This window comes from Rhinolophus sinicus, linkage group LG16, assembly GCF_036562045.2.
Source record: "Rhinolophus sinicus isolate RSC01 linkage group LG16, ASM3656204v1, whole genome shotgun sequence".
Classification (NCBI taxonomy): Eukaryota; Metazoa; Chordata; class Mammalia; order Chiroptera; family Rhinolophidae; genus Rhinolophus; species Rhinolophus sinicus.
The window spans coordinates 15,941,362-15,963,453 of record NC_133765.1 but is presented as its reverse complement, the minus strand read 5'-3'; the positions used below and the strand labels follow the sequence as shown (position 1 = coordinate 15,963,453).

Below are 22,092 nucleotides of genomic sequence, written 5' to 3'. Positions count from 1 at the left end.
CTTTTTGTAGAAATTGACAAATTGATCCTAAAATGTATGTGGAAATTTAAATGACGTAGTTTAAAATAGTTTCAAAAGAAAGAGAGAGGAGAGAGGGAGGAATAAAAAGAGAGAGACAAAGAGAGAAATAAAGCAAGAAAACGATAAAGAGAGAAAGTGAGAAAAAACCTTCTGCCCTTTCCTCACATCATACACAAAAATTAATTCAAAATGGACCACAGACCTAAATGTGAGAATTAAAACTATAAAACCACTGGAAGAAAATATAGAAAATTAGCATGACCTTGGGTTAGGCTAAGTGCTCTTATATAGGACTCCAGAAGTATGATCCATTAAAGAACAAAATTGACAAATTGGACTTAATCAAAATTAAATTTTTTTTGCCCTTCAAAAGATACCATTACGAAAATAAAAAGACAAGCTACTAACTGGGAGAAAATATATGTAAATCACATAACTGATAAATGATTTATATCCAAAATATATAAAGAACTCTTAAAATTCCATAATAAGGCAAATAAGCCAATTAAGAAATGAACAACAAATTTAAATAGACACGTCTCCAAAAAGATATATGAATGGCTAACAAGTAAATGCAAAGATACCTAACCCAGATCTAGATCATTAGGCATTAGAGAAATACAATTAAAATCACAATGAGATACTAGTATATAACCACTGGAATTGCTATAATAATATCAAGTGTTGACAACATTAAGCGGAGGTGGAAAAACCAGAATCCTTAAACATCACTGGTGGGAATGTAAAATGGTACAGCCACTTTGAAAAACAGTTTGGTAGTGTCCTAAAAAGTTAAACAGATTTACCATATGATCCAGCAATTTTACTCCTAGGTATTTACTCCCCCAAAATGAAAATACATATCCACACAAATGCTTATATAGGCAAGTGTTCATAGCAGCATTACTTATAATAGCCAAAAACTGGAACCAATCCAAATGTCCATCAACTGGTGAATGGAGAAACAAAATGTGATAGTCATAGAGCCATACAATGGAATATTACTCAACAATAAAAAGGAATTAAAAAACAAACAAAAAAACAATAAAAAGGAACTAACTACTGATACAAGCTACAATGTGGATGAACCTCAAACACTACGCTACGTGAAAGAATTCAATAGTAAAGGACTATATATTGTATGATTCCGTTTATTTGAAATGTCCAGAAAAAGCAAATCTATAGAGGTCAAAAGAATATTAGTAGATGCCTAGGGCTAGTGGTGGGAATGGGGGCATGACTGCAAACAGGAATAAAGGAACTTTTTGGGGTAGTAGAAATATTCTAAAACCAGAGAGCATGGTGATGGTTTCACAACTCGATAAATTTACTAAAAATCATTGAACTGTACACTTAGAATGGTGGATTTTATGGCATGTAAATTTTCCTGAATAAAGTAGTAAAGAAAGAAAAAAAGACTGAACCAGAAGTTGAACTATAGCCTGGGGTCACAGAGGAAATTTCCTCTAGCTTGAAAATTGTCAAGTTGTCCTTAGATTGGTTAAAAATAACTTGTTTTACATGATGCACAAAATACTTAGCCTCACAAAAATAAAAAACTGAAAAAAAGGTCCAATCTCCTGAGGCAATCAACCTCAGGTCAGATTCAAATCTGCAAGGTGAACAGTATGTCACCACAAGGGGGCGCCATCCCACCACCTCTCCCTTCCCCACCTAAGCCAAGAACAGCTAGGCTGGCACTGCATTAGCCTACACTCAATCTATCTCTAAAAATAAAGGGGAAAAGATAATGTTTGTAAAAGAAACACACATGACTACTCAAAGGGCAATGTTTCACAATAAAAATAGGAATATCATACTTGGGCCAGTAATGCAAGCAGTCAGCAAACTTTTTCTGTAAAAGCACATATAAGATCTCTGTCACATTATTTGCCTGTTCTGTTTTTATGACTCTTTAAAAATATAAAAACCATCCTTATATGCTAGAGTTATATAAAAACAGGCAGTTTGCTGGTCCCTCAGAGTATTAATTTTAGCTTTTGCTAAAATGTTTGGAATTAAGTTTAATAATATTGATACTTTTCTGTAAGTTTACTGACACTTGTCCAATATTTAAAGTAAAAAGCATGTAAAGTGATTTGAAATTCCTTTCTAAAATTACCTTTCAGAGCTATCACTTTAGAGGCTGGGTTCATGATCGCGCTTTCTGCGGAGATGGGCCGTCTGATCGGCGCCATTGGATTGCTCAGGTCAATAATCACGACCTGCACCTGCTCGCCAACTTTCTCTCGGACACAGATAAACTTGTCAGATTCCATGGTCAGTGTGCTGAATCCAATGTTGGCTGGATTAATTCCCAGGTTTTGGAGCTAAACAGAAAAGAAACATTTGATTACAGTAAGTTTTTCCTCTCAGAAATAGATTAGATCTAACACATTATTTAGCTAAGTCTAGCAGAAGAAGGAGAAAAATTTAAACAAGTTTAGAAAAGAAGTTAACATTAAGTGAATATTCAAGGCAGTTGCTGACTTGCCTTTCTGTATTTTTAACAGGTACAGACAATGCATCCACAGTGGGCTGTGAGTCAGTTCCCAAGGAGTTTACAATCCCTCAGGGCTGATCAACTCTTATCACAAAAATAAAGATAATACCAGAGAGAAGTAAGGATGCCATGAGTGACACAGGCAGGAAGAGACCAGCTGGGAGGGGGTGGCAGATCCTACAAAAGAACACCTCACAGATAAGCCCACAGCTGAGAAGCGCCTCAGCAAGAAGGAGGTCTTGGAGGGTGAAGGTGGGGACAAAATGGGGAAACAAGGAAACACAAAACTGGCTTCTCCAAAAACAGGCAATAACAAAGAACTAGACAAGAGTTTTTGCTTAAAGTATTTCCTTACACATCATAAAGTCTGTCTAAATATGATATAAATGAATTTCTAAGTCAGTTTGAATACTTTTTGGCAAGTCCAAGGTTAATAAAAAGTCAACAGGTCTGATATATCTTTGTATGGATTGCTTCTGCTTGTGTAATCTGAAATCAGGCGCCTTTCTCCAAAGCCCATTTTGTACATAGTACCTGGCTTCAATAAAGACCTATTAATGAGGTAAGCTTCAATGAAAAACTCTGGGAAAACACACACTCAAGAAATTTATATCACCTCTATGAGGAACCATGTTTATTTCTACAAAATTCCCCTACACCAGCCTACCTACAAGGTACCTTTATTTCTAAACATTATTTTGCTCAGTCCAAAACCAACTGCATTGAGTTGAACCTTTAACATCTGTTACCTTGTATAGGTTTACACTTGCAACAGAGATCAGAGACCACTTGTTAAAAATAACCAATTCTCTTTGGAAGGAGCGTAAATGAGGCCGTTAGTATAATTCATTCTGCTAGTATAATTCTTTATTCTATTGTTTTCCCCTCATTCTAGACATGAACTCTTCAAAAGTGGGGATTGTATCTTATTTGTCTTTTGTAGTACAGAGTCTGGCACATATTGGATATTCCAGTGGCTGAGTGGAACAGGCTGCAGGATAATAAATAGATCACCTATCTGATTATGCTAGGCACAATTTACACTTGTACAAAACAAGGCTTTTAGGTTAAGAAATCTTTTCCAGGGCCGGCCCGGTGGCTCAGGCGGTTAGAGCTCCGTGCTCCTAACTCCGAAGGCTGCCGGTTCGATTCCCACATGGGCCAGTGGGCTCTCAACCACAAGGTTGCCAGTTCAATTCCTTGAGTCCCGCAAGGGATGGTGGGCTCTGCCCCCTGCAACTAAGATTGAACACGGCACCTTGAGCTGAGCTGCCTCCCGGATGGCTCAGTTGTTGGTTGGAGCGCGTCCTCTCAACCACAAGGTTGCCGGTTCGACTCCCGCAAGGGATGGTGGGCTGTGCCCCCTGCAACTAGCAACGGCAACTGGACCTGGAGCTGAGCTGCGCCCTCCACAACTAAGACTGAAAGAACAACAACTTGAAGCTGAACAGCACTCTCCACAACTAAGATTGAAAGGACAACAACTTGACTTGGAGAAAAGTCCTGAAAGCGCACACTGTTCCCCAATAAAATCCTGTTCCCCTTCCCCAATAAAATCTTTAAAAAAATAAAAAAGAAAGAAATCTTTCCAAAGCCACAAAGCTCATTAATGATGGAGCTAATGTGAATGAGCCTGAGCACTGAACTATGATACTGAGTTGTTTGAAATTCGTATTTCATTTTAACACAGAAGGGATGAACTAAGTGGTAATTACCTTCCCAAGTAAGTCCACCAAAACAGACCAAAACATACATAACAGCAACAAAGCAAAACACTACTTCATAATTGTAGTGAAAGCATTAAAAAACGAAAACAAAAACCTACCCATGAATAATGCCATTAACACAAGAAAAGTCCCTTCTCATTCCAGCCTCGGGTTACAGGACAGAAAATAACGCTAACAGCGGGCAGTGCTCAGAGGGGCACACGTGCCAGTGTCTCCGGCCATGGCCAGGGCAGGCCAGGCTCTCCCGCGCTGGAGTACTACTCCAGGGACTTGCCAGAGGGAAACTCTGACCCTAGAGTATTAAGTAAAGGAAGGTACCTCCTGTAGGAGATAAGAACTTCTGCATAAAAAAGTAATTTCGGCTGAAATTAGGTCAAAAAGAAGTCTTCTCCCTTCTAAAGGAATATCCAACCATTAGGCCTTCAACCTTCAATTTATATTAATTGTACCCCAGAGACACAAACAATGAGCTTTAGAGACTTCTTCCACAAAGAAGTCAAAAGCAGTAGGCCAGATGCTGATATGACAGAAAGGACGTTTCTGCTCAAGAACGTGGCATCTCCCACCCAGTTCTTTGGGTGCATCCCCCGAGTTCTACTGTTCTTTTCAGTTACTCTGAAGAGGTCATCTTTATTCGCAATTCTGAAAAACACAATTTTATAATTTTTATACTTTTCCAAGTTTGGAAGACTACATACCAGACTTACCATTGGTTCTTTCTAGGGCATGGGAACACCTCCACTTTTCACTGCTTATGTGAGACCATCTATGTTGTCTGAATAAATACATGATTATTTGTAATTCTCTTGTAATATGTAAGAAGACACACAAAAAATAATATTCTTTCTAGTGGATTTAGCTACTTATCAATGAAAAAGTTGAACCTTTTAGTCAAGATTAAGGGAGGATAGAGAGTTAGTATTTAATGGGGACAGAGTTCCAGTTTGGGAAGATGAAAGAGTTCTGTAGATGGTGATGGTTGCACAGCAATGGAAATGTACTTAAGGCCATTGAACTGCTGTACACTTAGAAATGGCTAAAATGGCAACTTTTATATTTGGTGTATTTTACCACACCAAAAAATAAATAAATTAAGGGAAGATTTAAAAAGTTAATTATATATACACTGGCTGTGATGAGGTTGGGCTAAAGACTAAAATCAATCACACACAATCAGGGAAAATACATTCAACCACCGGGCATTTTAAACACACTGAGCTTTTTATAACAAGTCTTCATTTTCTATAAACACCCTGCCTGTTTGTCACCCCAACATCCCTTTCTCCATCACAAAGAACATCCACATACTTGTATATTATTGTTAATTGGGCAGAAATGACTCAATATGAATTTTTAAAATTAAAATAACAAATTAAGTGAAGAATCTAGCTAGAAAAAGCACAAACTGATTTTCTTTCAACAAATAAATATCAAGTGCCCACTATGTGCTAGGTTTTTGGCCTAATGGACAATAAGGCAGACAAGGTTCTGCCCAGCTCACCTTCTAAGAAAGGAAACCAACAAGCTTATTATAAACTGAGATCATTGCTACGACAAAACAAATATAGTGAAGTAAGAGTCCCAGGGGAACAAAGCTATTGTAGATATAATAAAAGGACGTGAAGGAGTCTAAACCATTTCTCATATTCAGGGTGATAACTTATAATACATTTAACATATTGATTATAACCTTCCTGATAGTATCCTTTTTTTTCTCCACAAAGTTTGCTCTGCTTGTATTTATGCCAGTGTTTCAGAATTATCAGAAAGTCATCTGAAGTAACAGGTTAAATAAATGCAGTAATGTAGTAAATGAAAGCTCAGACTTTTTCAAAGCGAGTAATTTTTATCCATTCATTTCATAAATAAGTACTGGACACATCCTACCCACTATCCACTGAGCTCGAACCATCAGAATAGTAAGATATATACGTAGTCACACCTTCCAGCGCACCCAGAGCATATGAAGTTGCTGACAGAAGAGACATGTGACTAGGGGACAAGGACAAGTTACATTGTCGGGGGGCAGGGGGAACAGGTAGAAGAAAGTGTTCAGGAGACCTACAGTCTTCCTGTTTATTATGGAATATTACAGGCATGTAGTAACACTTGAAGAGCGTCCTCACACTTGAGCATCGAACACCCAACTTTGCCAAATCTTTACATTTTGCTAACTTACTTGAACTTTATTATAAATAAAACATTACAGATAATGAAAAGACAACAAAAAATCATTCTCATTAATAAAGAAATGCCAATTAAAATAAGCACACACAATCATTTTTCTCTCATCAACTTGGGGAAAATGTTTTTAATGGATTAATAGCTAATGATGGCACAGTGTGGGCAATGGGTATCCATACGGAGTTGAAGAGAGTATTTCGTAAGCCATACAGTATCAACTTTAAATAAATAGCCTAGAACCCAGACATTTAACTTATACCCTACAAAAATACACACTAGCATGAGTGCATAAAGATTTCACCCACTTTAGCAGAATATGGCTTATGACTAAGATATTCTCTGCAGCTTCACCAATAATTGGAATACTTTGTAACTAATTAAAACAGTGAATCTGATGAATATGTAGTGACTTGGAAAGAGGTCTACTACACCGTAGATTAAAAAAAAAAAAGATGCAGAGTCTACAGGATCCCTACAGCCCATAAAGCCTAAAACATCTCTTATCTGGATTTGCTTAGATTTCTCTAGTATTACTATATACACTGCCCTAACTGATAGCCTACTATATACACTACTTTGCACCTGGCTGTTCTCACTCAATATTTCGTTGTATTGATGTAGCATAATTTAACCCACTTTCCAGTGCTAGTTGGCTTATTCCAATGTTTTGCTATTATCACTGAACTCTGCAATATATACTGAAATTGGCACATAAACTAAAATATCCACAGAATAAATTTCTGGAAGTAGAATTGTATGGGACAAGGCATATATTTCAAAACTAGCACCAAAAGGGTATACCATTTTCTATATCCTTGCCAGCCACGTTATCAAACAGCTTGGTATGTGATGCGTCAACAGATAAAAAACTTTAATTTACATTTCTCACCAGTAAAGTCGGAACACCTTTTCATGTTCAAAAGCCATTTGTATATCTTTTGCCAAAAAATGTCTCTAAATATTCTTGCCCATTTTTCTGCTTGACTATTAAATATTAAAGTCTCTGAAACTTGGAAGGAGCTTTCTATATACTCGTATTAATAAAGTTAGCTCTCTGAAATGAGCTGCAAACTTTTGAGTATGTTTATGCAAAGATTTTATGTAGTCTAATTCATTAATCTTGTGCAAGTACACGTGTATGTTCTGGATTTTGTGTCACACTTAGAAAGATCTTTCCCACATTTTCTTCTAAAACTATGCTTTCTTTTTTATGTTTGAGTTCCAGATCTACTGGGAATTTATTTTGGCATTAAGGTTCCAGCTTCTACCTTTTTCTAAGTGGCTATTCAGTTTTCTTAGTACCATCTGTTAATAATCTTTTCACTGCTAATTTGAAATGCTATCCTCATCTCACACTAAATTCCCAAATGTATTTGTGTCTACTTGTGTGTATCTATTTTTGACTCTCTGGTCAGTTCCTTTTATCTATCTATGTATAAGCATCACACTGTTTTATTTATTAAACCTTTACATAGTTTTTAAACATCTGGTAAGGTTTGCCCTCCTTAGCACTGTTTACATTCAGAATTTTCTTAGATATTATATTACTTAACTTTTTGTTTAAATCTAAAGGAAAATTTCAGGCCCCAAAATAAAAATATGGGGGTCACAGCAATTCCACTTCTGGGTATTTACCTGAAGAAATCCAGAACACTAATTCGAAAAGATGTATGCATCTTTTGTTTGTGTGTTCACTGAAACATTATTTACAACAGTGAACATATGGAAGCAACCTAAGTGTCCATTGGTAGATGACTGGATAAAGAAGATGTGGTACATTTATACAATGGAGTATTACTCGACCATAAAAAGAATGAAATTTTTTTTTTGAAATTCGTAATTTTGAATTTATGACAACATGAATGGGCCTAGAGGGATATTATGTTCAGTGAAATAAGTCATACAGAGATGAACAAAAAAATCTGATCTCACTTATATATGGAATCTAAATAAATAAATAAATGAACAAACAAAACAGAAAGAGACTCATAGATACAGAGAAAAAAACTGAGTTGCCAGATGAGAGGGGGGTTGCGGGGCTGGGTGAAAAAGGTGAAAGGGTTAAGAAGTACAAATTGGCAGTTACAAAATAGTCATGGGGATGTTAAGTACACCATAAGGAATACAGTCAATAATACTGTAATAACTATGTGTGGTGCCAGTTTGGTACTAGACCTATTGGGGGAATCACTCTGTGACTTATCTGAATGTCTAATCACTATGCTATACACCTGAAACTAATATAAAATTGAGTATCAACTGTAATTGAAAAACAAAAATTATAAAAAGAATAGAACTTGGCTACATTTAATGCATATTTTAAATTTCTCTAGAGAAATGATGTTTATATTAGTGAAAATAAACTGAATAATGAATTTATTGGAATATAAAAAAATATGGGGTCATCTATGTATAGGTGGTAGGTGAAGCCATGAGACTGGATGAAATCACCAAAGGAGATGTGAGGTGTGAGAATGATGGGCATGGACCCCACGGCACAAACCCTAGGGAGCAACCAAGACTTGGAAGGGAGGCGGAACAGCAGCCCACAGGGATGAACATAATTTAAGATAGCATATTTAAATAAGCCAAGAATGATAAATAACGGAAGTCCCACAAGGCAACCTCCACCAATGCTTAGTAACCCGTGAAACTATTCCACAGTATCACCAGAAAACCTCCCAGTTTTACCCACTTTCTCATGTAGGAGCCACACTCAAACCCCGACGTTCTCTTCTCCCTTAGTCCCTGCTGGCTTACAGGACAATGTCTAAGATCACAAATCCCCGGAGAATGTGGAACACATTAGTTTTATTTACTGTCTGCAGGAAAATCCCAGAAAATGGAATGATCTCAATGTCTTAAGTAGTACAATATTTAAAACAGAGGGCAGTGGGATTCTAGAAGATAAGACTGCTGCATTTGAGATTCTACATTATCCATCAGATGATTTGAGAGCCCTTTGAAAAGAAAATCACGAATACCTGGAGTCAACATGGGCTCACTAAGAAGTCATGCCAAGCCAACCTCATTTTTTTGAAGCCAAGCAAATGTGGTAGAGTAACTCATCTCAGCAAAGCATCTGGCTTAGCTCTGCTAAGGGAGCTGGATGTCACTTCCACATCCAGTAACCCCCCACCCTCCAATCCCCAGACTTTTCTCTATGGCATTTTTATGGCATATAGAACTTTGCTTTGTATTTGTTATTAACATGTACCTTATTTCTTGTTTATTATTGGAGTCAAATTCAGTGTCTCCTCATTTTGAATCCATCAAAACATCCAGCACATAAAAGCCCAAACAACACATGAAACAAAAGATTTTTGGAATGAGATGGAAAAGCCTGCCATGAGCCTGTATATAAGCAGGTGCACAGCTGAACCATACTGCACGGATACTGGCCGTATGGGCCACTGTCCCCCAGTGCTAGACGCAGAGCTCTGACCTTAAACACCTGCTAGTCAATATTTTGAGCAATTACTCCAGTTGAAGCCACAGACAAGGATGTTTCTATTATCTGCTAAGGGTCTGCTTTTTTAATTTGTCAGTGTACTTGGGTAATAATCAGAATATAATCTTAGTAGATTTGAAAGGACTATAAAATTAAACAGATGTAAACAAAACAAAATACTATATTTGTGTTAAATATAAAAAAATGGGATCAAAGATTTGCTCAAAAAGCTCTAAGATATAAAATACTGATCAAATGCAACGTGTGGGCATTCTTTGGATGCTGATTCAAACAAACCAAATGTATAAAACACTTGGTACATATAAAGAAATTTAACATTGACAAGGTATTTGATATTGAGGAAATATTGATTTTTAAGTGTGATGTTATTAGAGTATTTTTAAAAATAAAGAGCTCTTGGTGTTTATCAACAGATGAAAGGAAAAGCAAAAGGTGGCGTATACACAAAACAGATTATTCAGCCTTAAAAAGGAAGGACATTCTGATACAAGCTACACCATGAATGAACCTTGAGGACATTATGCTTAATGATATAATACAACCACAAAAAAAGACAAATACTGTCTTATTCTACTTATATGAAGTACTTAGAGTAGTCATATTCATAGAGACAGAAAGGAAAATGGTGGTTGTCAGGAGCTGGGGGGAGGGAAATGGGGAGTCATTGTTTAATGGGTATAGAATTTCAATTTTACAAGATGAAGAGAGTTCTGGAGATGGATGGTGGTAATAGCTGCACAACAATATGAATGTACTTGAAACCACTGAACTGTACCCTTAAAAATGGTTAAGACGGTAAATTTCATGTTATGCATATTTTCCCACAATAATAGAATTGGAAAAAAACAGAGCTCTTCTGGAGAAAGCATTTAAGAATAAAAATTCTGGAATTAGCGTCAAAATAATTTTGCAGTGAATGGGGACATAAAATAAAATTGGCCACATGTTGGTAAGCAACCATTCTTTTTTTTTTTTTTTTAATTAAATTTATTGAGGTGACAATTGTTAGTAAAATTACATAGATTTCAGGTGTACAATTCTGTATTACATCATCTATAAATCCCATTGTGTGTTCACCACCCAGAGTCAGTTCTCCTTCCATCACCATATATTCGATCCCCCTTACCCTCATCTCCCACCCCCCACCCCCAACCCCCCTTACCCTCTGGCAACCACCAAACCATTGTCTGTGTCTCTGAGTTTCTGTTTCTCATTTGTTTGTCTTGTTCTTTTGTTGCTTTTGGTTTATACACCACATATCAGTGAAATCACATGGTTCTCTGCTTTTTCTGTCTGACTTATTTCGCTCAGCATTACACTCTCAAGATCCATCCATGTTGTCACAAATGTTCCTATATCATCTTTTCTTCCTGCCGAATAGTATTCCATTGTGTATATATACCACTGTAGGGAGCTGGAGCATTAAGGGTTAAGAAAATGTAACTTCAAGCAGAGTTTGGGAGGATCGCTAAGGGGAACTCTGATAAGCATAAAGAACAAACAGACACCTGCTGCCCTGGGAATGGGAAAATATCAAAAGGTCTAAGAACAGTCAGGGTCAAACTTTGAAAAAACGTAACTAATCTGTACTTGCTGCCTCAGCCGCTCTATGTAACTTCTTGTTTCTGTGTGTATAAAAGAAAGCTGGAAAATAAAACAGGCGCAGCAGTCTAGTCAGAACTGCTCGCCCTCCCAATCCCATCTTTGTCTCTTGTCTATTTTTTTTCTCAATCCTCACTCCCCACTTCAGGAACCGTTCGTCTCATCGGCAGGCTCCGACATACCACAACTTCTTCATCCATTCATCTATCGAAGGACATTTTGGTTGTTTCCATGTCTTGGCCACCGTAAACAAAGCTGCAATGAACATTGAAGCACACGTGTCTTTATCTCTAAATGTTTTCAGATTTTTTGGGTAGATACCCAGGAGAGGGATTGCTGGGTCATACGGCAATTCTATTCGTAATTTTTTGAGGAACCTCCACACCGCCTTCCATAACGGCTGTACCAGTCTTAAGCAACCATTCTTGTTCTCCTTAACCGATCCAGATTTTTCAGGCTTTAGTAGAATAGGACTAGAAGATCTTTAGACAGAGTCACACACTTAAGTGGGCCTAGGTTTTCTAAACTGTCACTTTATTCTTAATTTGGAGATCAATGTTGGGTTAATACGGAGACATTGCGATTTCAACTCCAAATTTCATCAAGAATACGTACCCCTGCAGAACTGGTACCCAATCTCCTGAGTACAGTAGGTTCTTAAATGAATACAGTTCCTCACATAAGAGCATATATACACATTTATGGCATTTGAAAACGGCAGAAGTATCTCACAAACATAAGACAGAGTTCTAACATCTGAGAACAGTGGATCCATAAATAAGTCAGAGCTTATTAGAAGCAGAAGAAATGAAGACTGGTTTCTCAGCCAGGGGTGGAATCCTGCAGTCTTTGGAAACAGACAGGAAATTCTTTTTAATTTACTGGGGTGACAGTGGTTAATAAAATTATATAGGTTTCAAGTGTACAATTCTGTAATTACATCATCTGTATATTGCATTGTGTATTCACCGCCCAAAGTCAAATCTCCTTCCATCAGCACATATTTGACCTCCTTTACCCTTTTCTACCACCCTCCCCCTGCCTTTCCCTCTGGAACCCACTAAACTGTTGTCTGAGTTTTTGTTTGTCTTGTTTGTTGCTTTCAGTTTTATATCCCATATATGAATGAAATCATATGGGTCTTGACTTTTCCTGCCTGACTTATTTCATTTAACATGATAATCTCAGTATCCATTCATTTTGTCACAAATGGCAGTATTTCATCTTTCCTTATGGCAGAGTAATACTCCATTGCATATATGTACCACATCTTCTTTATCCATTCATCTATTGAAGGACACTTTGGTTGTTTCATGTCTTGGCCACCGTGAATAATACTGCAATAAACATAAAGGCACATACGTGTATATCTTTATGAATGAATGTTTTCAGATTTTTCAAGTAGATAAATAGAAGAGGGATTGCTGGGTCATATGGTAATTTTATTAGTTTTCTGAGGAAACTCCATACTCTTTTCCATAGTGGTTGTACCAACTTACATTCACCCGCAGTTTCCCAGGGTTCCTTTTTCTCCACAACGGCTCCAATACTTGCTCTTGTCTTGCTGATAATAGCCATTCTAATAGGTGTGAGGTGGTATCTCACTGTGGTTTTGGTTTGCATTTCCATAATAGTGAAATTAAGCATCTTTTCATATACCTGTTGGCCGTTTGTCTTCTTGGAAGAAGTGTCTGTTCGGGTCCTCCACCCATTTTTAAATTTGATTGTTTATTTTTGTGTTGTTGTTGAATTGTATGAGTTCTTCATATATTTTGGATATTAGCCCCTTATCAGAGGTGTTGTTTGCAAGTATCTTCTCCCGTTTGGTTGGTGACCTCTTTGTTGATAGTTTATTTTGTTGTGCAGAGCTTTATAGTTTGATATAGTCCCATTCATTTATTTTTGCTTTTACTTCCCTTGCCTTTCAGGTTAAATTAATAAAATCCTCTTTAAGACCAAGGTCCGTAAGTTTAGTGCTTATTTTTTCTTCTATGCAATTTATTGTTTCAGGTCGTATATTTAGATCTTTGATCCATTTTGAGTTAACTTTTTTTTTTTTTTAGGACTTTATTGGGGAACAGTGTTTTACCAAGGACCCATCAGCTCCAAGTCAAGTTGTTGTCCTTTCAATCTTAGTTGTGGAGGGTACCGTTCAGCTCCAAGTCCAGTCGCTGTTGTTCAATCTTAGTTGCCGGAGGCGCAGCCCACCATCCCTTGGGGGAGTTGAACCAGCAACCTCGTTGAGAGCACGCACTCCAACCAACTGAGCCATCTGGGAGCTCAGCGGCAGCTAAACTGCAGCTCATTGTCTTCATTCTAGTTGCGGAGGGCGCAGCCCGCTGGCCCATGTGGGAACTGAACCGGCAGCCTTGTTGCCCAGAGCTCATGCTCTGACCAACTGAGCCACCAGTCCACCCTTGAGCTAATTTTTGTGTATGGGGACAAACAGAAATCCAGTTTCATTCTTTTGCATGTGGTTCTCCAATTTGCTCAGCATCATTTATTGAAGAGGCTTTCTTTTCTCCTTGGCTCCTTTGTCGAAAATTATTTGCCCACAAATATGCTGGTTTATTTTATTTGCACAACAACTAGAGACCACTACTAGCATTTACTGGGCTGGAGCCAGGTATGCTAAACACAGGACAATCCCACAAAAAGAACTTTTACATCTAAAATACCAAATACCATTGTGTTTTACAGAGTCCCAGAGAAATAATGTGCCCCCAACCAGTATTTTTCATTAGTTAGTAGAAAAAACTAAGGACTGTTTAGTTAATATTATTCCTTGTATAATTATTCTGATATAATTATTCCTTGTATAATATTATTCCTTGTAATAATAAGGAATAATACAATATTCCTTGTATTATTCTGATATAATTATTCCTTGTATAATATTATTCCTTGTATAATTATTCTGATATAATTATTCTGTATAATTAACCTAGCTACACATTTAAAATAGCCTTTATAAGAGTTAATCAAAAGTAGACAAAATACTACCAAATGATTTTTTTTTCAGTTCTCAAGACTTGTAATTAAACAAATCCAAATTCAAATCTGACACGCGGGAAAACGTAAAAATAAACCGCTCATTTGACAGTCCTGTGGTCGCTATATTTAAGGGGCATAGGAGCAGCAGTCTGACTGCGAGGGTTACAGCTGTGTTTATACAGACTGTCGGTGAAAACACCAATTACCTGTATCAGAGCCAGAACATTCTAGTTGCACTGAACATCCCCCATGTGTTCACGCCTCTGTGCCTTTGAAGATGGCTAGTCCTTTTTCCTTCTGTATCTGCCTCTTTCCCAGGCTCATTCACAGCTTTATCCAGTGCCCAGTATGTGTATGTTAAATAACTAACTAGTAAAGAAGTTACTTGTTTTAGGCAGTCAGATTTAGTTCATCTGCAAATACATTTAAGAAAACATATTTTATATTTTAAACTTATGAGCAAGCTTTTCCTAGCTCAAAGAGGGACAGTTGTAAATGAGGGCCTATGATGATACTAAGGTCTTTTCTAGAACTTACCTAAAATTCTAGGACTAGGTTAGTTTAAAAAGTACAGTTGCATAGTGCTTTGTAGAACCTGTCTCGAATTACACCACTGCAGGTTTTCTGTATTTTAAAACCAATGCATGAGACCCTATATTTATCCCTGTTAAATGTCAACTAGTTGGATTCCTGCCTGTCGAGATCTGTTTGGATTCTAATTTTGTCACTGAACTTTGCTGTCCCAGCTCTGTGGCATCCTTCTGTAGCCAGCCAAGAGTCATGGTAACCTCTCTCTGGCATGGAGGCCACCAGCAGGTCTCAAACAAGAGAAGAAAACGTTGGAGAAGAGAATAAAAGCAGCAGATTCGGCGAAGCAGCAAGGGGAAAAAAATCAGGAAGATCAAGGGAAAGCAAAGAAATACGTACAGGATGGGGTGACAGGGTGCCAACTACTACCACCCAGGGAGATATTAGTGAACAAAACTGTCAAACAGATGCTGTGATCTGTATGTGATCTTAAAAGAAAGATCTTCAAACTGTAGTAAGTTACAAATGCAAAGGGCTGGAGAATATTTATAGAGAATGTTCTTTTAACCATTTCTTGTAAAACAGTGGTTTCTTCTGGGGAGAGAAACCCAGTGGTTGAACAGAAAGGCTTTAATTTTAATTTATAGTTTTTGTATGGGGCTCCTCTCCCATGGATATGTATTACTTTGTTTGTAAAGCTTGTTCCACATAGACTTTTGCCCTAGTTCCAAACGCCCAAGAACCTGGTGGGGAGGAACATTGACTAAGATCCTCCTAGGACTTGATAACTCTTTCAACCCAATAAACTCAAAAAGTACTGGAAAGCTTGTGCAGTTTAGGGATTTTGAGCATTTGAATGTGTTAGACAGTGATGATCAGTTTTTCCAAAGAAGCCCTATTCAGATTCATTTAACATTTGGTCCCTCACCACCCACTGTTGTGGGCACGCTCACAAAGGCTCACCTTCCCACACACCCTGGGTGAGCAGGTGGTTACTTTCCTCACTTTGTAAATAAGAAAAGTCAGAAGGTAAATGACTGGCCCAGTATCTATTTCTAGCACAAGGATCATAAGTCTGCCAAAAGGCAAAATTTAACAGCTTACAAAAGACCTTAAAAAAAAAGTTTTACATAGGTGTACAACAATTTTAGCACATAATGAGCCTACTATTGTTTGTCTTAGTATATCAAAAACCACTTCACAAAACGAGATGGCTACGTAATAGTAATATAAACCAAACATGTACTAGGCTGTGGGTACATGTCTCCTTTCAGTGACTTCCCAGGGGCCTCTCCAGAAGACACATGCTCATAGTTCTCTCAAGCTCAGTATACTCCTTAGAGTTCTGCCTTCCTTACTCACATACAAAAGGCTTCAAAGACCAACCTTTTTCTTTAATTATGAATTATGACCAACATCTAAAAGATTGATTCAACCCTGCTGCGTGTAACTCATTTGGGAAGAAATGCCAAAGTCCCACCCTCACCTCTTCGAGATTCTGATTTATGGGCACTGGCTAGGTGTTTTGAAAGTCCAGCCTGGGCTGAGAAGCACTGATTAAGACTAGTGACCACCTTGCTCCTATAATTTACACAAATCGCCTTTGCAGACTCTGCATCTATTAAGACCATAACCTAAGAGATAGCCTACATAATCAAATACTTGAGAGAACATGTTTGTAAGTTCTCAGTGTATTGAGCTGTGCCACATTTCAAAACTCTTACAAACGAGCAGCTGCTTTTTGATCCAGCTGGGAGAAAATTACCTAGGGCTCATGATAAATTTCTAGGCCACAGAATGGTTCAGCCATTCCTCTTATGAATTAAGGTGTCATCAGTTCTTAGCCCTTTAGCTTTTCTCCATTCTCAGATATCACAAACAGCAACAACCTTACAACCCAGATATCTGCATTTTAAAAGTTCAAATAGTACATATAAAAAAAGAAAAATATTTCTGCAGGACCAGTCCTCTCAAAACCAATGCGACAGGATAAGTAAAACTAAGTAAATCTCTATGATCTTACGGTGAAGTAGAAGGAATGCTGTATTACAATGCACGACATATAAAAGTGCACCTTCTGCTCTGGGTGCATCCCTGAAAAGTTGATTGTAGAATAAAAGTTTCCAAATACTGATTTCTATTTTCCTACTGACCATTATAAAGCTACTGTTTTTCCTCTGGGAAAAATCTGGTCTGAGAATTTTCACATGAAACAAACCAAAATTAAAAACACAAAAAAATTAATATTCTTATAGTAAGATTCACAAACGTAAAGCGTCTAGAATTATTTCTCTATGCATGACATGAAAACTAAGATTCAGAGAAAAAACTAAGTTTAAATGAACTAAGTTTTATCAGTCACTAGTCTACATTTCCCCCTTCCTAATATTGTAAAACTGGAGAACCTTCTTTTCTCAAGGAATTTTTGGTTTGGGGGAGTGATCAGGTGGACAGGGGTGAGGCAGAAACAAAGCAAAGTCAGTGAGACAAACAAGCACTTTTAATAAAGCAGACTTACAGTAAACAGTCACAGGTGAGCAAACCTCGTCACTAGACAATTTACATTATAACTGATCAGTCACTAATTACACAAACATTTTATTATGAAATTGGTTTCAGAGGTCTGAGAGCCTATTATGTACCAAGCCGCAGAAATACAATTGCAAATAAGAGGAAACCCTGACCTCTCTGAGCTGGCAGGCCAGCAGGGCAAATGAACAACTATAACACTGTGGGATGAGGGCCATCATAAGAGAAGTCCCAAAGGCCACAGGGGCACAAAGGAAGGGCTCTGACAAGTCAGGGACAGCTTCCAGACAGTGTCATTTAAGCAGATACCAGATGGCTAAGTAGGACTTGGTTGGGTAATGAGAGTGGTGAAGGGAAGAATGGGTTCTGGAAAGAGGCAACAATATGTGCAAAAGCCCATGAGCAAAGGTGTCAGGCTCCAGAGAAGGTCCTGGAGGACAAGAAGGGGAGCAGCGAGACTAAGCAGGTGCTGGATTAGGCAGGGCTTTACAGAGCACGTGGGAGTCTGGCATTTTCATCTTGGAGGCAACAGAGAACCATTCACTGACAGACTAAGCAGCTGTTCATCCTTTGAGAAGGTCTCTTTGCCTATGTGCTAGAGAATGGACGGGGGAGGGCAAGACGGGAGGCAAATGACCAGAGACACAGTACGACCATCTAGGTGACGAATATGGCATACTCGAGGGCAGTGTGGTCATGATGACAGTGGCAGAACAATGCCAAAAATAAATTGGAGGAAGAACCAACAGGCTAGGGAGCACTCATGGCTGTCTCTTAGATTCCTGACAGGCAACTGGAGAAGATACATGTTTGGGGAGGAAGAAGAACCCTATTTCTGAACATGATGTATCTGAGGAAACTATGGGTCATCCAATGGCTTTGTTCAACAGATAGCTGTCGTAATGGCAATAACAGCTGACAAGAACGTAGTGTTTTATTACAGACCAGTCACTGACACTTTACATTTACCACATTTATTACTGCAAAACCTCAATAACTCTACGAGGTAAGAATTATACCTTTTATCTCTATTTGACAGATGTAGAGATGGAGGCACAAAAAGGTTACACAAGTTGCCCAAATTCACATGATCAGTAAATGCCTGAGTCCAGATTCAAACCCTTCCACTTGGCCTCAGTCTCTACTCTAACCAGAGCCTGCAATTGCCTCTCCTACATGCAGCTCCGAGGCTCAGCAAAAATATGCAACCTCCCTGGGAATAATGAGTACAGGAGCATACACACAAATCACAGAGTAGAGCATACTACAAAGACAAAGGGGCTTAAGACAAACCCCAGGCTCATGCATAAGAGACACCTATAAAGGAAACTGGGGTATGAGCAAAGAGGTAGGAGAAATCCTGGGAGACTGTGGTACCATCAAAAGCAGCCGAGAAAGGTCCAGGGGAGGCAATAAAGTGCAGTGTCAAATGCAGCTGGAAAGTCATGGAAGATGTTTGTGATGCTAAGAGTTTGTTTTCATTTTTTTAAATAATGTTTTATTTTTCAATTACAGTTGACATACAATATTATATTAGTTTCAGGTGTACAAAATAGTGATTAGACATCATATAACTTATGAAGTGATCACCCCGATAAGTCTAGTATCCATCTGATATCACACATAGTTACTTCAATATTATTGACTATATCTCCTGTGATGTACTTTACATCCCCGTGACAGAGTTTATGTTTTACAGCAGGGACTGGCAAACCATAACCTGTTTTGGTATGGCCCAACTTAAAATGGGTTTTACATTTTTTAGAAGGTTAAAGAAAAAAGGAAGAATTTGTGACAAGAGACAATATGTGGCCCTCAAAGCTGAATATATATACTCTCTGGTCCTTTACCAAAAAAGTCTGCATAATGACATGTGACTTTGGCAAGGGGGACAAAAACCAGACTGCAGGTTATTGAGGAACGTAAGGGAAGTGAAGAAGGGATAGGGCCATTCTTTCATGATGTCTGGCTGTGAAATATGAGCTTCAGGAGGACATGGGAGGGAGAAGTTTGCTGTAAAGATGGAAGCAATATGGGCCTGGTTGAGCACAAACAGGAAGAACCCACCAAGAGGAAATGGATGAAAATATGGGAAAGACAAGATGCTACTGAGCAAGGCCCCATTACATAGACAAGAAAAAGAACCCCACTTTGGAGGTAACAGGAAGGCAGGAAAGGGAGATCGCATACAAGCTTGTAAGGCTGCACGCATGAAGGTGAGGAACATACCAGCTTATGCCTTGTGTTTCTCTAATTACCTGCTGGCAGTGAGAGGGAGTGGCAGGATCAGGGATTTAAGGAAAAGGTGGAAGTTCTGAAATGTCTGCCGTGAAGGGAGAGTGTGCAGGCTAGATAATAAACAAGGAGTGCAAAGCAGCCTTCACGCTGGTTAGTGCCAGAAACCACAAACCACAGATTTCTATTCACATGGCCTGTATGCTACAAGCCACACATATTTTCCAGATAATAGAATATATCCCTGCAAGACATTATGAACTTTGATGGGTATTTAAAATGCCTTAGTGCTTCCCTACCCTTTGAAAAGAACATATTTTGACAGTGGCTAAAGCACAGGCTTTGGAGTCAGAGACCTGGTTAGAATCCAAGCGCTGTCACTTACCAGCTGTGTAATTTTACCTGAATTACTTAAGTTCTTTGTGCCTCAGTTATCGTGAGTTAAATTAAATGAGAGTTCTAAAGTATACAGTATAGTGACTGGCAAGAGAAACAGCTCAATAAATGATCACTATTATTATTATAACAGCAGCAGTAGTATTTTGCTGTTCTACATAACTGGCAACAGGCTCAGCTTAGTGGTAGAATGGAGCCCAGAAAGGAGATGGGTGTTTGGGAGACTTCCACCTCCACACAACCACAGCTATATCACTAACCAAGTAACCCTGGCAGGATACTCAGGTATCAAGGTTTCAATCTGCGGGATGGGGTGGACTTGAACAGTCACTATAGACTCCCAGGGCCTTTCTCATTTGGATATAGTGTTAAAAGTGCACTGTGTGGTGAAAACATGACCTTTCAATCCACCAAATTCCTTGCTGTCTAGCTGTGTAGTCAAAAAGACCCGAGTCTGAATCCTGCTCTTGTTCAATGTATGACTGAACACAAGTTACTTATTTAACAGCTCAGTTTCCTTCTTTAGAAAACAGGGGAAATAATGCGTATTTTATGAAGTGTAATGATTTAACATAGAGCACTTAAGAAAGAGCTGGTAGCTACTATTCATCTAGCCCCATCTCCTCACCTGTAAAGTGAGAATCGTATTACCCTTCACAGGTATGACACCTGAGTGTGTGTGAGCGGAGCACTGTGCCCCGTGCCTGTACCGAACCTCGTTCAAACACAGGCAGCCAATCTTTCTTTTCCTCAGGCACAACTATATCAGGAGAGTTATAGATGGAAGAAAGTGGGACCTCGTTAAAAAGCTAAACTTCGAGGGTATTATTATCGTATTGAAAGGATCTTCTGAAAAAACACTATGATTAATTTTCTTCTTTGGTCCCACAATTTGAAGATCCTCTCCCACGAGGCCACACTAGTGACTCTGCAAGTCAACAGACGCGAACTCCGGCGTAAGGATCACGAGATGCAAAAAGGGAAATTTTAGGACTGGACACAGATTTTGGAGTTACAAAGCTTGGGGTTTGAATGCATGCGCACCGCTAGTCAGTGAAAGCTTTTCAAAGGCACTACGACAGGTTTCGGCAGTTTATGGTTTCCATCACTCGGCACTCTGAGCTTTCCCGAGGTCTGAGTCGCCCGAGAAGGGCCACCCAGACCGCACCCCCAGAGCCGACCGTCGCTGCGGGATAACGGTTTCCCGGACCAGCACGGCTGGAGGTCCGCACACGCGGCCACCGCGCCCGACACCCACCCGCCCGGGCCACTGGAGTCGGTCGGGGGCCGCCGGCCGGTCAGCTGCGCCGCCGGGTCCCGCGGAAGGTCGGGGGCGCGGCTGACAGGACCGAGCGCGCGACCCGCCCTGGAGCCCGCCCGCCGCTCCCTCGGTGCGGGAGCTCGGTCCTCACCTGGAGGTGCTCCTGGAAACGGATGGGGAGGATCTGCGCCATGGCGGACGCGGAGCAGAGGAGTGGAAAGCGACAGCTCCCCTCGTGCGGACACTCCCGCGGACAGGCAGACGCGCCGACCCACTGACGGGAGTCAGCGGCAACAGAGGTAGCGGCGGCCGCCGCGCAGGCGCATTGCCTGGGCCTCGCCGCACGTACCCCTTCCGCGTGAGAGTGCGCGGGATCCCTCCGCCCGCCTTCCGAGGGTCCGCGAAAAGTAGTCCGCGCGTAGCCTGACTTCCGGCGCCCCAAGCCAAGGCGGGTCTGTGCTGTCCCCGTCTGTGCTCAAGAAAGGTGCGCACCGGCAGGTGGACTCGGGCGCTGACTGCAGTGGGCCAATGCCCAGGACAGGTGTGTGTGGACGGAAAACTAGGCGTGGGCCGCCCTCAGTAAATTTGGTGAGTGATGGGATTAGAAGAAGAGGTAAACCAAGTTACGGGGCTGTTCTTG

The 22,092-nt window shown here is 39.5% G+C and overlaps 1 protein-coding gene across 7 annotated transcripts in view; it reads right to left on the bottom strand.

Annotated features, from left to right (window-relative positions):
- The window catches only part of CLTCL1 (clathrin heavy chain like 1), an 86,774-nt gene extending 64,990 nt beyond the window's left edge, over positions 1–21,784 (bottom strand). For 5 of the 7 annotated variants that reach the window (XM_019710157.2, XM_019710156.2, XM_074321010.1 and 2 more), the window contains exons 1-2: positions 21,604–21,770; positions 2,144–2,351 (exon numbers count right to left, since the gene is read on the bottom strand). In XM_019710157.2, coding sequence (XP_019565716.2) covers positions 2,144–2,351; positions 21,604–21,645 — 250 coding nt within the window. In that variant the 5' untranslated portion in view covers positions 21,646–21,770. Of the gene's footprint in view, positions 1–2,143; positions 2,352–21,603 lie in introns of all 7 variants that reach the window. The other 2 variants (XM_019710154.2, XM_019710155.2) reach the window with 2 other exon arrangements.
- Positions 21,785–22,092: the final 308 nt, after the last annotated feature.